General features: G+C 40.4%; 1 protein-coding gene across 3 annotated transcripts; it reads right to left on the reverse strand.

Moving 5' to 3' along the window:
• LOC127376616 (ceramide transfer protein) lies at positions 1-19,879 on the reverse strand. 3 transcript variants are annotated; one of them, XM_051423672.1, is made up of 18 exons: positions 19,183-19,879; positions 18,819-18,953; positions 16,149-16,265; positions 10,989-11,096; positions 10,560-10,695; positions 9,942-10,025; positions 9,660-9,817; positions 6,625-6,717; positions 6,362-6,448; positions 6,011-6,103; positions 5,547-5,624; positions 4,699-4,794; positions 4,125-4,257; positions 3,960-4,030; positions 3,718-3,846; positions 3,220-3,349; positions 1,936-2,073; positions 1-1,722 (listed from the first exon to the last, which is right to left on the reverse strand). In XM_051423672.1, the coding sequence occupies exons 1-17, from the start codon at positions 19,270-19,272 to the stop codon at positions 1,946-1,948; spliced, it is 1,866 nt and encodes a 621-aa protein (XP_051279632.1). In that variant the 5' UTR covers positions 19,273-19,879; the 3' UTR covers positions 1-1,722; positions 1,936-1,945. The 3 variants fall into 3 exon arrangements, with proteins under 3 accessions (XP_051279632.1, XP_051279633.1, XP_051279634.1); XM_051423673.1 differs by having other exon boundaries at positions 9,942-10,022; positions 19,183-19,878; XM_051423674.1 differs by lacking the exon at positions 5,547-5,624 and having other exon boundaries at positions 19,183-19,876.
• Positions 19,880-19,925: the final 46 nt, after the last annotated feature.

A 19,925-nucleotide genomic window follows, 5' to 3' on the forward strand; every position in this document is an offset into this window, starting at 1 on the left:
TTTTTCTGTTGTGTAACAATTTTAATTTACAGAACATTGTCAAATTGCATTACATTTAGTGCAAATAATAACACTTCTGATGTACAACTTAGAAATATACAAAGTGTGTAGATTGACAAAATATCAAAATTAAAAACACTAAATGCATTCTTCAGCTGACATTGCTTGTAGATCTAGCTATTGTAATCATCAGCAAAACAATTATCCAGATCCTTCCTAACATCAGACCCCTTCGACCAAAAAAAAATCTGATGGTGAATTTTCAACCACTCAGATCTACTGATTGCAAAACTCCCAACTTTTGATGGCATAAAAACAACCTAGAGTAAATTTAAATCTTGAGGTAAGATGATGTGAAATGCTGACCCTTTCCCCCGCCGCTCATTTCAGTGTTGATAAATGCACATCTGGTGGCTGTACAGTAGAGAAAACCAGGATTTTTAGGGTTCATCCTGGTGTCTAAGGCATTCTGGGGGTAGTTTATCAGTCAAAGGGCAAGAGGCCACTGCACTGTAGTGTGGCATGTGAAATGTAACATTAGAGTATAACTTAGAGTGTAGGGTGTAGATGATATCTTACTCAACATTTTACAACTTCACTTTATCCTGCACAACAGCAGCAGGACTAATTTACAAACTTGACACTCGGGACTGGACAGACATTTTTTTCTGCCTCATCAGGGGCTGAAAATTGTGAAAAACAACCTCGGCTGTACAAAATGTATCCACTCATCTCTCAATGAAAGAGAGGAATCTTTATATCAGACACTATTGCTGGCTATTTGCAAATATCTGTCACAGAACCGTGTGTGACGTGGAGGTCAAAGACAGATACATGCTGACAATAGGCTGCAACTTAGCATCTATAGACCACAGTCAATTACATCATAGATATCCAATTGATTATCAGTTCAACTGTGTCAAAAAATATTGTCTAACACAAGTTAATTAGACTTAGAAAATGCTCTTTATCTCCCACTTCAGGTATCCCTGGCCCATTACTGTCATCAAATTCAAGCGTTTAACAGTCAATTCACATTTCTCATATTGGTAAACTAACTGAAAACTTATTCTGTTTTCTCTGTACAATACATTGTGTCCATGGTGCTCTCTGGAAGCTACTTTATAACAATCTAGAAATATAAAGATTTCAAAGCTTTAGGCTCTGGGCCCCCATCAAAATGCAAAGAGAGTAATCACTAGAGGGACAGGAGAAGGCAAGAAAGAGGAGATACTGTACCACACCTCATCAATGCTTTTCCTGTCAATATCTACTTTCCTCTCTCATGGTAGTTACTTTAGCAGCAGCAAAACAAGTAGCTGTAATACTAGTGATTAAAGCAAACCCAAAAAAGTCAAGAAGTATGTAATCATAAGAAATGTACAAAACAATTTACAAAAAAAGCAAATAATCGGTAACAACCATTCAAAAACCACTTAGGAAACTCTTGAATTTACATACAAATGTACCAATGACCAACAGATGGTGTTAAGCCATTATAATGTGGCTGGGATGACAACTACTGATGGATTAAAGCCGTAAAACCAGTCTCTTCTACAAGCAGGTGTCGAGTGGGACGTCCAGGATGATATGGTGTCCTGCCTGTAGTAAGTTTGAAAACACATTCTAATTGACATGTGAACAGGTCATGTAGTCACGGAAAGCTTGTTCATTGCTGAACAGTGTAGCCTCTCCAGTGGGCAACCCTGGCCCTCTGCAAGCCTGAAACAAGAGGGAAGATAAAAGTCAACAAAAGTTAACAAAACTGAAATAACAGATGCATCTGTTGGCTTTTCCTTGCTTCAAATTACAGGTATAGCACCAGCCAAGATATATTCCTTTCAACAGCCTCAGTAACAGTGTGATAAATGCAATACCTATCTGTTTAATTGCTTTCTCAGTTGTAAAACAAGATGTGTTTGGGTTCCTGGTTACCTCGTTGTGTTCAGAAGAGGATGGGCTTCCCAGCAGTTTTATCCTGGACATAGGAGGTGAAGCGCTTGAGGAACTTGGGATATTCTCTCTTGGCCACGGCTCTGAGGACTGATGCTGGAGCCCAGCCTCCAGGGTTTACTGAAGCCACACAGAGGAACATTATCAGGAAACTGCATGTACGTGCTAACTTATAGTACAATTCTAAGTCATAAACCCACAGTGTACAGACTCAGTACACACACTGTGGTCTAGGGTGCCCTCTAGTGAGAGGAAATGTAATGCTTATTTTTCTCAAATGAACTCCCATAACCTGCCTGACTTCTCAAACAATAAATTGTCTCAGGATTCCTTCTGCAGAGCTGCTTTATGTCACACTCTCCTTGTCAGGAAGAAGTCAGGGGAGGGAGGAAGCTGTACAAGTCTGGACTGACATTTCAAAGACACAAGCACACAGACAGTCTAGCTTGTGTGTCGGCTACCAGCTGTACCAAGACCAATTAGGTTGTTCATTTGAGAAAAAGGTGTCAGACAAACAATAGCAACTAGGTGGCATCATTGCACATCATTCGGTAAGTAATAGTTTATAATTTATTTTAATCCATTTTAAAAGTGTCCTGTGATATCTTCTTTTAGAATTTAAAAACAAAATAAAACAAAACAAGCCAGCTACAGTTTTTCTGGACAGTTTAGCTACACTGAATCCATATACAATGGATCCACTTGTTTTCTCTTAGGCCCCTATGTGACCCACGGCTATTTGTTGATGGTTTAAACACCTGCTCACCATCACTCAATAAGTCAACATAACCACCCACCCAGCTAACTTCATGTGCCAACTCAAGTAAACATTAAAGCTGTATTTATTGAGGCTATGACGGTGGAGCTTTTGAGGACTTTTCTGCTTCCCTTAAGCTATTATCCAAAAACACAATATATCTATATCAATTGCCTGAGTATCAGAGTCTAGTGCTTAACATTTTCATTATTGCTTTCTTTAATTTCTCCTCCACCACTTCCTTCAGGTTTTACTTATATTGGCGTGGACTGTCCACAGACAAAAAATAACACAATGACGCAAATTGACCGGGGGTTGAGGCCTCAGCTTAACACTTTGTTCTCGTATTTACAGTAGGTTGGATGTTAATATTAAAAAGGTGTTTGTAGGTAGATTATACTTGGACTGATGGCAATAGAGAGGCTTTGTTCTGTTGGCTGCTGATCTTGCTCTCTCTCTAGGGCATATACACTGAGATCAAAACCTTAACAGGCTGGAGAGGCACTCACCATTGGCAACGTAGGTGATCTTACAAAGGATGTTGTCTCTGCTGATCTCTTTATCACCCTCTGGTGGGCTGACCAGCGTTTGGCAAATCATAGCAACATTGATTTTGGCACGAACACACCGGTTTGTGGGCTGAAAGTAAAGCAAAAATGTAAATGTAGACAATCCCCAAGCGGCCATACATTTCACTGTTGCTAATTTGAAAGAGTAATTGAGGTTATGAGGTCTAGAACTATTCTTTCTTCCATTTATCCATACAGAGGGCCATATAAAAAAGCCTTGTTTGACTAAGCTACAACTGTAATTATATGCTGTAATGAATCAAATGCATTTTTAATCACAGTACTTGGATGCCTCATACACTGGGAAAATGTCAAAAATGAATAAATAAGAAATGCATACAAAAATAGGCCAAGCAGTATAACTAAATAGTCGTCAGCTCACTAGCTGCTCACTTGCAATGTTGCATTATAGTAGTAAGTGTAATGTAGTACTCTTACAAGGGCTTTGTCGTGTTCCACAGAGAAGTTGCAGACCAGCCATGTGTCGGGATCATTTTCGTTTGTTGCCAAGATCTTTCTGATTGCTGACAGATAGAGCACATCTCTCTGAGACGCAGGCCACACTCTCTGAAACACAACCAGAGGCATTCAGTTGCAAATAAAATAGGCTGCAGAATATTACTGATCAAATGTGCAACACAGTCCTGCAAACATCTAAAACTACCACAAAGTCAATATACCTTGTGCGTCTGGTAAACAATGACGGCATTATCAGAGAGAGATTCCACAACGTTGAAATTTTCAATGGTGGCTGAGGGAGGAAGAGTTCAGTCAGGTTATGACATTAAAACAGAGAAAGTCAAACTGTGTTGATGTGATGGTGTCTTCAGAGATAGTGGACTTACTCTCCCAGTCCAATCGGACATCTGTGTCCCAGAAGTAGTGGCAGACTTCATGTCCTGTCACCCCCTTCACAGAATGTGTAGCTTTTAGAGGATCCAGCACAATACCATTCTCCTCTACTTCTCTCCTGTACACCTGTTACACAAAGTACAGAACAAATGGAAGGTCATATCAGTACTACAAACATATTCATAACCTCGCTACAAAACATACCCTGAAGGTTCCTCTTAATTCTACCAGTGACGGATAACTTGATCGGATACGAAACTGATCTGCATGGAGTATTTTATTTAATGCACTGGTTCTAAAACCCACTGGACCTTTAAGTAAAATAAGTCGAGGTAACTTATTTTATGGAGTTAATGGATTCATTTTCAATTATGGCATGAATTTTACTTCAACTTAAATACCTGATTAGTTCTTCCACTTCCATTAGCTGATAAATGTTCCCCTGTTTCTGATCTATCAATGCTTCTACTGCAACCAGTTCCATTAAAAAAAGTGAATGAGATTTAAATATTCACAGCTAGCAATCAAGGGAAATGATTCATAGCAGCTTCTCTCCTCTGTACTCACCTTCATCTCTCCTTCCTCTATTACCAGCTGCCAGTTGGCATCTCCACCCATGTCCTGAAGAGAGTAAGTCATATGATTCTGCACCATCTCCTCCACCTAAGAGACAGATTACATTTTTTACATTAGACCCTTTAAATGTTCTTTGCCTGCCTATTTGAGGACATGCTTTGAAACAAGACACAGTTTGTGGAAGAGAATGAACTGCACAATACATGATTAATAAGTTAGTCTTGAGCAATGGATCACACCTACCACCTGTCCTTTGTAATACAAAAGGTTTTGATAACACCATTGGAGGCAAACAGAAAAAAATATTTCCCTCAGAATATTAAGAATTCCTTAAGAAAATATGTTATCCACTGAGCAATAACCAAAAAAATATTTGAACACTTGATCCTGCTTGGGGCTGCTATTCAACATCCCAAAAATGCATTAAGTACACAGTGCAGTCTGGATTCATGCCTGCTCATGCTGTGGAAGATGGAGCAATGCGAGGAAAGGAAATGAAGCGGTTTCACTAGATTCCAGTCATGCAGCATTAGACTAACTATATTTTTGTCAGTGGTATGATGACAACCGTTATGTGAGACAACCTGTTAGTCACTCCAGCAATGTCAATTTTATCCACTCAGGTTTTTTTGTTAGTGCATCACAAAATACTATAAAGCCTTTGGTGTAAAAACCTAAAATAAATATTCTACTTCAAACAAAGGAAATGTTAGCTAAAGCCTGGAGAGACTGATTAGAAGGCATTCTCATGCTATCTGCTCATGCACCCTCTGCCTGCAGTGGAAAGCATTCGCATCCCCCTGCAGATGCAGGTGCTTGCTGTTGACAAAATACAGTACCTGAGCGCTGAATCTGTGAATGTCATCTGAAGCACTGACTAGCTCAACGGAGGACAGGGAAGAAGAATGGCTATGCGGCTGTACAGCAGAGAGGAAGATTGAAAGAGAAAAGAATAAGGAACAAAACAGAAAGAAGCCCCACTGCAGCAGTTAAGAGGAAACAATAATGACCTGTGTTCAAGTAGTATTTCATATGAAAAATGTTACGTAAGCTCTCAAATTACTGCAAAAAGCACAAACTGATTCTTTGTGTGAACAGATTTAGGCGAAGCATGGAGACATTATGAGAAAGTGTCAGCACACAAGTTGCGGTTGCAGAGCTTTATAGGCAGATCACACTGGTTGTAAGCTTACTAGGCTTCAGACAGAAATGTTGAGTAATTGCAAACAATAAATTAAATTAGAACAAAGTAGAATGGAAATAAGATGTATATTTAAGAGAAAAAAAGAAATGTGTTTTGCACCTTGGTGGCAAATCGATGTGTACCGATGGTGGAGTAGGCGTCTCCAGGAGGAACTGGAGTTAGTCGAGGTATCCTGACCTTCTCTGACTGGCACTGAGGGACAGAGAGTAGGAGTTTGGTAAGAGAGAGAATATTAGAGAAAAGCAACATCTCTGTGTGCAATTTATGAAACTGGGCTTTAGTTCACTTTGAAACACATTTAAACAAAGCAAAGACAGATAGAGGCAGAGAGAAAGATAAGGAAGGAAGGACCAAGAGAGTTTCTATAATAAATGTGGAATTGTTGTCTACATACAAACGTTTTTAATATTTTCATTGTGCAAGAAGAATAAGTTTAGATCTTGGTCTCACCTGTTCCTCTATCTTGTCCTGTCGGTCCAAAGCAGCTTCCACCGCATCAAAGAACTCATCTTCATTGATCAGGCTGTTGGGACCCTCCTGTGGAAAGCAAATGTTGGCAGCAATATAAGAATCCTGCGAGAACTGCCTTGCAAAAAATTACAGAATGATAAAAAATACACATGCCAAAAGACATGGGACAGAGTTAAGAATACATTCTAATGTGGTTTATCTAGCCATTTCTAATCCATTTATTTTATCCAGTTTCATCTTGCCTCGTAGTCTGGGCCTCCGTAGTGTGACTTTTTCTTCAGTTCATTCATAGCAGACTTGTAGGCATCTTCAATCCTCCTCCTCTTCTCTAGCTCCTGAACACACAGAGAGAGCACCAGGGCAGTTAGTGAATCTGTATTAAACAGTGACAGCATGAAATTAGAAACAACCATAAAAAAATCTGCCTTGCACCTGTTAATCTTCAACATTAGACAACAAACTAGAGATGTCACAAGAACCAATACTTCCATACCAAGTCGATGCCAACGATTTGAAAACATGACAATACTCGTTTTTCGACAGCACCGTAAGTGCTGGGAATTCCTGACCTGATGGCGCTCCTCCTGTACAGTAATGACAGTCACACTGCTCTGCAGAGACACACAGAGACAGACGCTCTCTTGCACAGATACAGTGTTTATTTTGCCAGCACGGAGCAGGTAAAGATTACAAGTAAACAGCAGTGAACACATCGGCTGGTACCGACTTCTTTCGGTACCACGATGGTTTTGATTGTTTTGATAGTCTATGTCATTAACAATGATCAACACGTGGCCCACCTGCTGTTGTTAAAACGAAAACAGAAATTGGGTGACTATAAAAGTTACTGCTGAAGAAAGTCAAAGACACAGACACAGAGAGAGAAACAGGGAGAGGCGGGATACCTGTGTGTGTGTGTGTGTGTGTGTGTGTGTGTGTGTGTGTGAAAAAGAAAGAAACACACACAACAGAGTAGGTCTGTACATTGGTGAAAAAGACTACTGAAAGGAAAAGTAAGGTGAGCAGAAAAACATTGCTTGTGAGTTAAGTAGTGAAATAAGTAAATAAGTAAACATGCATTGGTAAAGGGGGAACTGTTACTGTTTTTGTCACGTTCTTAATAAAAGGAGTGTATATTGAAGTATATGGGATTCATTATTTTGCTTTTGTGCTTTCGTGGAATTTCACTGGTATTGGCATCGAGTCAATCGACTACTACATTTCTTTCTGGTATCATGACATGCAAAAAAGGTATTCATTGTTAGTGTCAGAGAACATGCTCATTTGATCAGATTACAGCTGATAAAAGTGGCAAAAAAGGTCTGCATATTACAATAAAATCAAGGAAACCCACCATGTACCATCATGCAGCTGTGTGTGCATTCAAACAGGTTTTACCTAATATCTTGTGCCCAGCCAGAGGATAGAGACAATGGAAAACTAAGGAGGTTGGATTATCTTCCAATGGTAGACCAACTGTTTTCACCATCTATTACTTTAAAGCACAGAAACCTCAAAAACCAGCCAACAAAATGTTGCCTCTTTGTGAGCGCAAATGTACCCAAATACAATAAAATGTACTATTCAGACTGAAGCCTGACACTGCACAAAAAAAACTGTTCACATTTCTGATGCAGTGGATCTACACTGCGATAAGAGAAAGCAAGCTAACAAAAGCAATTGTGGCTAAAAGGTATACTGTGATATAAAGTATTCTCTTAAAAATAATTAAACAGAGGAACCAGAAAGAGACGACGAAACCAAACAAAGTTTACAGGAAGGTGTGGACATGTAACACCTGGTCCAAAATAAACAAGATGTGATCCTGTTCTTAGCTGTGTGAAATGACATGACAGACAGACAGACAGACAGACAGACACCTACTTTAAAGAAGTGGCTACAGGTCTGTAGAGGTATCCATCTCTTTGTCTCGTATTTGAACAGCTCTGTCCTTCTTTGAAGCGGAGGCTTCCACAAACTGCACCATGAAGTCCGAGTAGTCATTTTCGAATTCACTCTCTGTACGAGTCTGAGCAGTGTTCTACTATTTCTAGTTCCCTACTCCACATTGGCAGTAAATCTTCACACACATCACCAAACACAGATAAGATTGAGCTACTTTTACTCGAGCAGTCAAACTAACTGAAAGCACTTCCCGGGTTGAGTTGGATTTAGGGTTGGGCAGCACACCTTTTCACACAGAAAAAAAAGAAAGAAACTGGTTTGACAACATCAGCTGAGCTGATCAGGATGTAAGCATGAGGAGCTCTGAAGAGCATACCTTTACGGACACAGCCGGCTCTCTAGATAAAACAAAATCCATCAATGGAAGAGAGTTATGGGAACTCAAACCATTCTAATACAAACAAAACAATTCAAATAACAAAGGGTTAAAGCTCAATGTTAGCAACAGGTGAATGTGTGCTTCTGGTAAGCAAGTCTGACTGTTTTGAAAGTAATATGTTCATTGAGTTATACCATTAATGTTACATTATTTGATACAGCTGATTTACATTAACTACTTGTAAACCAGGTATATATAATGACAATGGCTGCCTTTCAGTAAGCTGGACTATGAAATTAGAGGACTCTTCAACAGTTATTTTCCAACGCTGATTAAGCACACATTCTTTAACACCATGTTGCTTTACAGTGTCAACTGACAGTTGAACAGGGAGCTATATTGCGAAATGCATTGCTACAGGCACCTTAACATTTCCCACAGAGAATATATTGAGAACTTAACTGAAAACAACAACAAACGGACACAAATTACTTTACAAGATGACGTTTACTAAAAGTTACAAAAAAAAAAAAAGAATACGTAAATATAATATGAAGTCGCAAATATCCGGAAACAACCTTAACCCATATCAAATCTCACATAACCACGGGAGAGTTTAACAATAAGGACTAATAAAAGCCGATCTGAACTACATCTAAGGAATCGAGACTTGTCTAAGCTGTTCATTCATACAGCATCAACATCACTATCAACATTAAAAGCTGACCGTTTTACATACTAGAATCATGGCTAGACATTTGGACAGCAGAGTGTTGCACCACATCCTCGTCACCTGAAGAACAGAGCCTAAAAACACCAAACTCTTGGTCATAATAACCACCTCCTTCAAAGACAATGGAAGGCAACAAATAGCTCCACAGTCTGCGGACACACCCACTTAAACTGTTTATTACACTGCACATGACACATCACACATCACACACTGTGAGTGACATGTAATTTAATTAATGTGTGTAGCATGCAAAACTATACCTTGTCGAGTCTCTTCTGCCAGCTGTCCTCCCGTTTGACCATCAGTTCGATGCAGTGGGACAAGGTAGAGAGGATGCCTGCTGTGGTGGCCTTGAAGGTGATGGCCTCACCCTTGAAGTCTATCCCGTTCATACCTTTGGGACTGGCAGGGGAAAACACTGGCACAGGCAGATGGACATTACAGACGTTTACATTAAAAAGGAATCAGTTATCACAAGGCCAAGTGACCAAAATGTATTTCTACACAGATATTCTAAATTGAAGAATTTCAGATAAACTCACATTTCTCTTTGCTGCCATTGTTGTTGTGATTATATTCACCCGCGTCTGGTCTAGTAGGAAATTCTTCTTCATCCTCCTCTACTACTGGTAAAAAAACAACAGCACTCTCAGATCTGTCTACTGTCTACCCGTCAATACATACAATAGTTTAACATTTTCAAACCTATTCAACAGGGATAGTTGTATGCTTGCTACAACTAGCAAGCTACTTCTTCTTAACTGGACAATTGTTGATTACACAAATACAAAATGTCTAGCAAAAAAAAAAGCATCATCCAGATTAAACTACATGTTTATTCAATCTACATAAAAGAGCAAGTTCAATTTCTTCCCACAAAGTGCCCTGGAACTAGATATTGATTTTTGTTTGTCAAAGAGTCTTACCAACCACTCCCTTTAAACTCTGATACTGCATGAACTAAGTAAAGAAGCTCCCCATCTAGAAATTCTTTCCTGTAAACATCAAGACTAATTCTTCCTTACCATGTCCATACTGCTCAAATATCAGATTCCTTTGAAGGGTAAAACTAACCAATTTAAGACAAATTCAAAACATATTCAAACTAAATCTTTGACACAATACAAACTCCATAACAGTGCATCTGTGCCACAGGTTACCTCTGTCTCTCTGAAATTCATCTTTGGAGACATCAGCACAGGAGTCAAAGTATTTTTGCAGGGTGTCCACTTGTCTGCACAGAATGTCCCGGAAGGTTTCCATTTCTGCTAGCTTCTCACGCAACCTGTGCCCCTTCTGAGCAGAGAAAAACAGAAGAGATGCAATCAGAGGCTGTCAGGGAAAGAGTCCCTTGCTTTAACCACAAACCAAGGTCTCACACTTGACATTCTTACAAATGTTATATGTATTTACAACAGATGTAGCCTTTAGTTGGTATTTTAGAAAGTTTTGTATATTTGGCCAAAGTTTAAATGTATATTGATGGAAATACTTAAGGGAGGACAGGGAAGGACTGAGAATTTGACATGATTACTATTTATGATACTAGTGTTCAACATCTTCAAAATCTTTTTTTTTTTTTTTTTTACCTTGAAGGAGGATGTGGATGTGGCAGACAAGGCACTGGCTGCTGAGGTGAGAGACAACATGGAACCATGACGCCTGAGACTGGTTTCTGAACCATAACCAGACTCTGCCTGAAATCGAGAGAGAGGGATTGAAGGAAATAGAGGAAAGAAAGAGAATGCGGGAAGGAGAGAGTATGATAGCAAAGAGTGGGCAACAGAAGATCAGTAAATGGACAAAACACATTAAACAATCTGTAATATAATAAGAAAGTCTGCAGTTCATAAAAAATAGAGCGACAGAGAGAGGGGGGGATCAATTCTAGCAGTCAGAAGCACTGAGTAATGCTGAGCTCGACCAGAGCATGACCTACACCTACACAGACAAACAGACTGTTGAAAAGGACTGGGGCTGACAAATACACACATGTATCAACCCAGCCAGTAGACCTGATCCTGGTAGGTGGTTTAGAAACAGTGGAAATAAATGACACTGTACTGCAGAGTGTACAAATCTAGGCTTGACTGCAACTTTCTGGAGGAAAATACTGTTTATACCCATTAGTACATGGAGTGTGCTGTCTCACATGGCAGTATAAAACATATCTACTGTATGAACAGCCATTAGGGTGTGGCAGTGATAGCATTTGTTCCATTAAACAGCCAACTTATGACTGCGCAATGACTGGGTGACGCCTGTGACTGCCAACTCAGGGTGACAGAATTTTATTATACACTTTGTATGTGCGAACCACACCAAAGCAAAATATTCTTGTCTGTGCCAAATGTGGCTCTTGACTGTTATCCACAGACAACAAATTCATGACCAAACATTAGTCCCACACTTGAATTCATACCTTTACTCAACTAGTAGAGACATTAAAGAAGAGCTAGTGCGACTGAAATTCCTTTATGTATGAATCAGGACCCTAACATGCTGGTGGTATGTTTTATGAGTCTAAATATATTTGCTAAGGTTTACTCATGGGCTTAGGGAGTTATTTTCCTCTTCATTATCAAAGTAACATTTGTTTTTGCCGTAGTCCACAATTAATATATTCCTGTTTTCATGCAGAAGTATTTCTTAAGAACAGTGAGCAAACTAAACAGTAAGTCAGGTGACAAACCCGAGAGAGAGAGAGCAAACATACATTCCTCTGCTAGATGATCTAACAACACTAACAACAGTGTGACTGACTGGGAGAATTGACACTACTGGACAGTGAGCTGAGTGGTAGGCTGTTAAAGACCAAGTCAACAGAAAATAAAGTCTCACTTAACAGGTACAGTAGCTTTACATTCATAAAATAAAATAAAACTAATTTCATTCATTACAGTTTGATTCATTTTTACCTTTTGTCACAGCCTACATTTCAAACAGCTGGGCAGTTACATGGGTAAATAAAAACTTGACAAAAAGTGCTACGGACCAAACGCTGTTCTTACAACACTATCACTAAAGAATCGTATCTTCTGTAGTTTAATTCTCTGATCAGACTGAGATATTGCACATTTTGCTGAAATCCTTGTTCCTGTATTGCTAGTTTGGGCAGCGAGAAGAAGAGGCAAAGCAATACACTGATGAAACATGAAGACCAATCTGTGACAGCTCCAGAGATTGCCATCTTTATGCACCTGGTCAGCTGCATAACACAGCCATGCAAACCAAACACCCACTCATACACAACACATAAAATGGCATCTTGTGCCCACGGCTTTGTGATGGTAATGAGATAAGTGTAGAGTAACTGACCATAGCAACCACTGAGTGCTTTTTAAGCATCTGAGCACATTTGTTGTGAAATCATCTCCCATTAAAACCACTGGTTGTTTAGCACACAGCCATTCAGCATAAACTTAATCTCTAAAAAAATAAAAAATAAAAAAAATAATGAATGATTTATAGCCATGACTGACATGCAGCAGAGTCCAATGCTTAAGCTAGCCCATTAGTGCTACTGTGAACAACTGCACACATGCAAATAGATCTTTGCAATGTTTTGTCGACAGCAAAGATAGGTTAAGTTCATTAATCATTCATGTCTCAACACAAAGCATGCTAATTTTAAGACTTCAGTGAAGAGTGACAATGAACGAGCAGTATGCCAACATGCTAGAAGCCCACCATTCGACCATTCCAACACCCAAAGCAGAGCAGGACACTGCTGCAGTCCCGGCGATTTGCTGGCCCCAACATGGCCCAGACGCTGCCCCAAAACTCCCACTGTTCTGACAATTCAGAGGCTTAAATCCAGTATTCCCATTTCCCCGGACACACCTCACTGAGGAACAAAAAGGGAGAGGAGGAGGTGGAGAAGAAAAGCCATACAGACTCAGCTTAGCACATCTAGTACATGAAAGCAGCTATAAGAGAGGCGGAAGAGGAAAAAGTCATTTGCTCTATAGCCTCCAGAGGAGAGGCAGACACTAGCTGTTCCATGAAGCAGAAGAGACAGACGGAGCCAAAAGGATGAGTCTTGCAATTCCTCGGAAGAGAGAGGCAGGTCTGCTTTCAGTCAGATCTTCCGCAGGCACACACGGACTGAAAGACGCACACGTACATGCACTCCACTCTTGCTGTATTTATCAACAGACCACACACACCCTGATATGTGAAACCTTTTCATCTCGTCCATCTTTATGTCCAGCATCCATTACTGAGCAAACAACTGTGACTGTGTGTGTTTGCATGTAAGAGACAGAGCGAGAGGGAGGTAAAAATGAGGGGTGCATGCATGTATGCATTAGAGAAAGGGGGGGGGGGGGGAGCGAGAGAGTGAAAAAGAGGGAGAGAGAGAGTAAGAGAGTAAGAGAGAGAGACAAGGGCTGTCCGGAGCTGTTTGTGTGACAGACCACCTAAGTACCAAATGGGTGGGCAAGTGAAGCAGCCGACTGTAGATTATGAAAGAGAGAGAGAGACGGAGAGTGGGAGGCAGGGAACAATATTTGTCTGGATCTTCTGTATTACTTCTATCTACCTTACTCTCCTTTTGTGCTATCTTTTGACAATATCCCCTTGTGAAACCTGATATAGGCTAATAGGGTTCAGACTGTGTCAACAACCAGCCTCAAGAGGCGGTGGAAAAACTAAGAATAAATACAAGGGGTTTCCCCCATTCCCTCCCATATCACCCCTCTGAATCTGACAGAATGGAACAGTCTTCTCAGTATGATCGAGAGTTTTATGTGTCCCTCTTGATTTTTGTTGCTGTGAGAACAGGCGATTAAAAAAATGCATTATTCATCAAGAGCTGCACTTTACGTCCCTACATTTCACACGACTTTTTCCACCACCAACACAAACACACCCACACATAAAAACACAATGGACTTGCACAAAAAACTGCTTTTTTTCCCTGTACAAAAACAGTCTAATTTGGTAACATGGATATGCAAATGGTGGTTTGCGTTTGCAAAGTGGCTTATAAGAGGCATTTAAAAGCTGTAACCATGACTTGTTTTGATATATAAAATACACATATAAAAGCACAATTATAGTTGTTAGATACTGACATAAACTGTGTATTAAATTGGAACAGAAAATGCAAGCCCACAACACCTCAAAAAGTAGTATTAAAAAGTTGAATTGAATCTATCTATGCCAAAATAACTTAATGCTGGAAGAAGGAAGTTTTAAATTAAATTACTAGGAACAAACACAGATTTGATTCTGATTTCTAATGATAATTTCAATGTTAATTTTTCAGCATTGGGAATGGAAAATAAAACTACAAATTAAATTAATTTGTACATTTAAACAAAGAAACAGAAAAGTGACACTATTCTAAGGCTACACCGGTTTATGCACTCTTGGGTCCTGACACAAAGATTAAAATCAGAGTGTAAGTAGATTGCAAGATTGTACGATGCAAACTCTTCCTTGTCCAGCTGGGAGCAGTGCAGACACAATCACTTATGGCAATACTGCAGGTAGTGCTGCATTAAGCTCACTGAGGTTACTGTAGGTCACAATCCAGACATAACCCTGAAAAATACTCTCACACAGTTGTTAATGGAGTAGAGACCTGCGGTCACTCACACTCCGCTGACATGCCAACACCCAGTAGCACAAACGAAACCATCCATTTTAGTTGAGAAGCTGGCCTAATGAGAATTCACAGGATAGTGATTCTGTTTCCAGGGGTGGTATATTTCTGGTGGTCTCTCAACTACACTGTTCTTATGGGGTAAACTCAAGAAATATTATTTAATAATTACATAATTCAGATCACTAGCGAGCTGTCAATGTACTGTCTCTCACTCTCTCACACATATATTTCACCAGAAGGCCCAGATAACACACATAATTCACCCACTGTCACAGTACAAACACACACTGATTGATATTACTCAAGTTTATGTACTGTCTTTCTGAACACTGTATAAGCAAATCAATTACACCAATAAAACTAAACAGGTCATAGTTTAATATTTAGGGCATATTAATACAAATTCAGTAAAGTGTAGCTATCTGTTTTGGATAGATTATGGCATTATATGTTGCACAGCACTTATTTTGTAAGCCATGACAACATATCTAATGTGTTTTACAAACTTAATGTTGAGAAAACATTACTATGCATCATTAACTAGACGTCACTGAAGCTGTCTTGTATCCGATGACAGGGGATACCCCCCATCTCAACACCTCACTCCTTAGATTCCTCACATTCCCAGGGGGGAGGGCTGCGTGTGTGTCTGTGTGTGTCTGTGTGTGTCTGAATCCCTGTCCTGCCACACCCAGCTAACTGAACAAAACAGATAACTCCCTGTCTGTTCTGAAAAGCACACTGACCCTCAATTGAACCTGAATACCAGAATAATGTGAATAATGCAGCTAAATAATAGTTTCAGTGGGTGATTTGGCACCCCAAAAACTAATCAAATATTTATTATGGCTTAGGAAGTGAGAAGATATGGCAATAAAAAAAATTGTTTTGACTCTTGACGAACACCAAGCAAATGAAAAAAGTCCCTGAGCACAACAGGAACTACATTCAGGCACACTGAGCATCTGTAGTGTTAATTAAACTATAACGGTAATACCACTGACTTGCTTGCAGGTAGGAAAAACTCCCATGAATAATACAGTCTGTATGACAAGCAAACAAAAGGTGCAAAAAGAAGCAGGCGGGGGGAAAAAACAGAAATATAGGTTGTAGGAAAAAAATCTGTTCCACTCACCTTGTGCAGCTCTATAGACTCAATCCACTGGAGTCTGTGCTCGGGATCTTCAGCTCTGAGGTACCAAACACTGTCATTCACGCTGATGTCAAAACGACACTCATCAAACTCATGAGGCTGCACGGAGAGAGAAGAGAGCTCATGAATAGTTACTAGGCAAAGTGCATGAGTCATGTCAGGAAATACTGCCATAATCTGTATTTGAATACTGAAATACAAAAAAAAAAAAAAAAAGAAATCAATGTAACATTTTTCTCTAATTCATTAAAAATCAGAGAGGAATCTGAGCAAAAATGTAGCTTCTACGGTAGTTTGTGTTTTTGACACTGGCTCAGTAGGGATGACACATTCTGGACACACATGGATTCCATCAGTCACAGAAAAGCCTCTGCTACACAATAAACAGGAATTTTAATTAGAAACTGATGTCTTATGTCTGCAAGCAAAACCCTAAACGACCGCAGCAAAGCTGTGCAAAAAAAAAGTTTTTCTCAGCATGTCTTCGCCTGAACCTGGGTCATCATAACTTTTGCTTCTACTATTGGGCCAGACCTTTCAACTATTTCACTCCCCCGTTCTACAATGCACCCCACCCAGCTCCAACCACTAACAGCCTTAGGCACCCAAACACGTGCACCAAAGAATTCTGTTTCCTCTGAGATTGGAATTTGACCACGGCATTCAGCTGAGAGATCTGCTCTGCAAATGTTCCTAATAAGAAATGAGACACAGTCGACTTGAATCTCTTTTCCGTTTTTCTCCTCAGTGGCAGCAACCAAGACTACAGTTGCTCTATCAGCTGATACAACCTCATGTTGCCTAAGTTTAATTAGATTTGCTGAATGACGCTCATGTGCTGGTTTATTTGCTGCCACTGACAACAGCGACATACACTCTGACTCTAAACATCAACTGTGCATTACTTTATGCAACATTGCCTTTAAAGTTTAAAACTAGTCTTACAAGTTGCATATATGGGATGCTGACAGGTGTAAGGTTTTTTCTGACCCTTACACGCTTTCTATTACAGTCACCAACAACCTCAGGGCAAAGGTTTCCTCTCAGAAACAGGTGAAATGCCCTCCAGTTTCAGAATTCCACAATAAGAAGGGTCATGCAACTGTAACCCCAAGTGCATCCAGCCATGTTGTCATTACTGGTTAGAGGAATCCAGTCTATCTTACTGTGCTGTATCAGACACGGCCCATAAAGCTCTGCTTTACAATCCAGTTTATACCTCTTTCATTCTGCCAGGGACAATCTCCTTCCCCTTACGTAAGCACTACTGAGCATCCATGCCGCACTGGCTTTTTTCTGTGTATTGGACTGTGGCATCTTCAGTGTTAGGAAAGAAGAGGTTATCAGTCGAACACTGATAGTCATAGTTCTCAGAAAAGACATCTAAGACTTCTTCTCCATCTTTAAACTAGTGTGTGCGCATGTTTGTATTTTAATTAAAACAATAACTAACACAATAAATATATGTTTAATATTATCTAAATGAATTTGCTCTGTGCAGAAATATACAACTGACAGGAAGACAAAAGCTTGAACTGATGTGAGCTTTTGATAATGGACCTGGGCCTGCGATAGGAATTTTCACACAGTAACATTTCCTGCACAATTTGCTTCCGTCTGAGGACAGTCTGGTGCGGGTCCGCAGCTACATAGTGTGTAACAGACTGATGTTAGGCAAGGAGAGCAAGGGCTTGTTTCTGCATTCCTCAGTGCTCAGACCACGGTCTCCTTAGGAAGCACTGGCCTTAGATATTTCGGAAGAAGGGAGAGGCAGCAAGAAGAGACAGTGTGGGTCATACTACATTCATTATTAGTGAGAGCATGGAGTAATCAAACTGTGCACACTCTTACTTACCCTAATATAACACAATTACAAAACACACTGAATGTCTTGTGGAGTTCCATTCAGGTCTGTACAAACACAGGAATTGGTGTAATGCTCACACAAATGACCACTCTCGAAAGTGGAAACTAACTGCAACCTGTCATGTTGTGGTTTTAATCCCGTTTTCAGTCATATAATCCTATTGAACAAATCACAGTGAAACCATTTGTTTGGCCTCTGTACTTGGTGGCGGTATGCTCAGAGAGAACAGTGAATATTTAACCAGGGTGTGGGATTTCCGCTTATCTTACCAACAAGAGGCCTGCATAGGGAGAGTAATACAGGTCCCGTTTCTACAGTATGTGGTCAAAGCTTACATTGCTGTAGGGCACAGAAATTTTAAATTGCCTGCGCAATAACTGCCAATGGTCGGAGATGTATGAGAGTTTTCTCGAATGACTCCTGAAGCAAGAATGTATAGGTCTGCTAAAATACAGACCACCGCCTTACCTGTAATCTTAATAACAGCCTCATTACTAGTTAATGTTTACCTCCGTATCCCTGAGGAACGTGGATTCAAGGAATTAAAGTTCAACTCTACGCTAATGACAGGGAAAGACAGGATCAAAACATTGAAACCTGCGCCAGAGGTAACTCTAGACCGAGAGCACTGATGCAGAAAATTAGGCCTTTCATGGTCTCACCATGTTATGAGCTCTTACTCCCTGAAATACTGAACAGGTGCTAAGCTCACTATGCTTACTAGTGCAACAGACAAGGACAGCAGCAAAGTGATGTTCCTTCCTCATACCATGGTAAATACTTACTGTTATAACAGCTTTGCTGAGGCACAGAGACCCCCTGCAGCCGTATTCTCGTTCATCCTCCGACTTGTAGTAGCTCAAGGTATTGTTTTTCAACACGACCCATCGATCCTGCCATCCGTGTATGTAATTTGTCCACTGTAAACACACAAGAGGTACAAAACAATCGGTTAGCTGCGCTGTGCAAGTAACAGATCCGCTGCACCCTTTGCCTAAAATGATGTGTATGCAGTAGTTGATTCTGCTTTTACAGCTCATTAGTCAAGTTCACATGGCTTTTTAAACCAGTAGTGTGTCATCGAGACACCCAAAGATAGAAGTTATATATCTGCAGGATGAAACACTGTCACAGTCTGCCTTGGTTTACCTTGCTTAAAACGCCTCCGAGCTCCACAGGCTGTCCGGATTCCGGGTCCACATCCTCTTCCGAACCGGACGATGAACTCTTTTCGGACATTTAAATCCAAGCTTCAGCAGTAAAAACTTGAATTTAAATGTTAACGCTAGCTGCTGGGTTGGATCAGTTCAAAACGCGCCACAGACTAACCTGCTGACAGCTTCTCTAACTTAGCTTTAACCTCAGCGAAATAACGTTAATTGGGCATTAACAGGGTGCATTAAACATCAGCTGAATAGCGGACTTTATCTTCGGTCGGTTGACAGACTTAAACCCCGGCTAGCTTGTCTTGCAGCAAGCTATTCTGGAGGTGACAGCTGAGTCTCAACTTCTCGGGGTGTTTTTTTTTTTTGCGGGCTTTGTTTTGAAACTGACGTCGAATACCAATGAGACTAGCTAGTTAGCGTTAGCCGTCAAAAACGACGCAACTAGCGAACATTAACTTAACCAGAAACTTGGGTGAGTGGTCCGGTTAGCTACCTTAGCTGCAGTCAGTAAGCTACTCCACAACGAGGGATCGATAAAGAGGCCTTCGTGTAAACGCTGTACCCCAACTTCAAGCTACAAATGACGAGCAACGGACTGTATCACTGCTGTAGTTCCGCAGTTTAGTTAGCAATAGCGGCGGACTGACGAGTGGCTCGTCTTCATTCAGGTCGGAGGGGGGGGGAGGAGCTGCAGCCACGCTCGACTGTGTACCTTATAGAGAGCGG

This window comes from Dicentrarchus labrax, unplaced genomic scaffold (assembly GCF_905237075.1).
Source record: "Dicentrarchus labrax unplaced genomic scaffold, dlabrax2021, whole genome shotgun sequence".
NCBI classification, from domain to species: Eukaryota; Metazoa; Chordata; class Actinopteri; family Moronidae; genus Dicentrarchus; species Dicentrarchus labrax.

Coding starts and splice junctions, on each gene's coding strand:
- LOC127376616 (XM_051423672.1), bottom strand. CDS start 19,272: ATGTCCGAAAAGAGTTCATCGTCCGGTTCGGAAGAGGATGTGGACCCG. Junction 18,954..19,182: donor TCGGAGGCGTTTTAAGCAAG/GTAAACCAAGGC, acceptor GTGTGTTTACAG/TGGACAAATTACATACACGG. Junction 10,026..10,559: donor TGAATTTCAGAGAGACAGAG/GTAACCTGTGGC, acceptor TTTTTTTACCAG/TAGTAGAGGAGGATGAAGAA.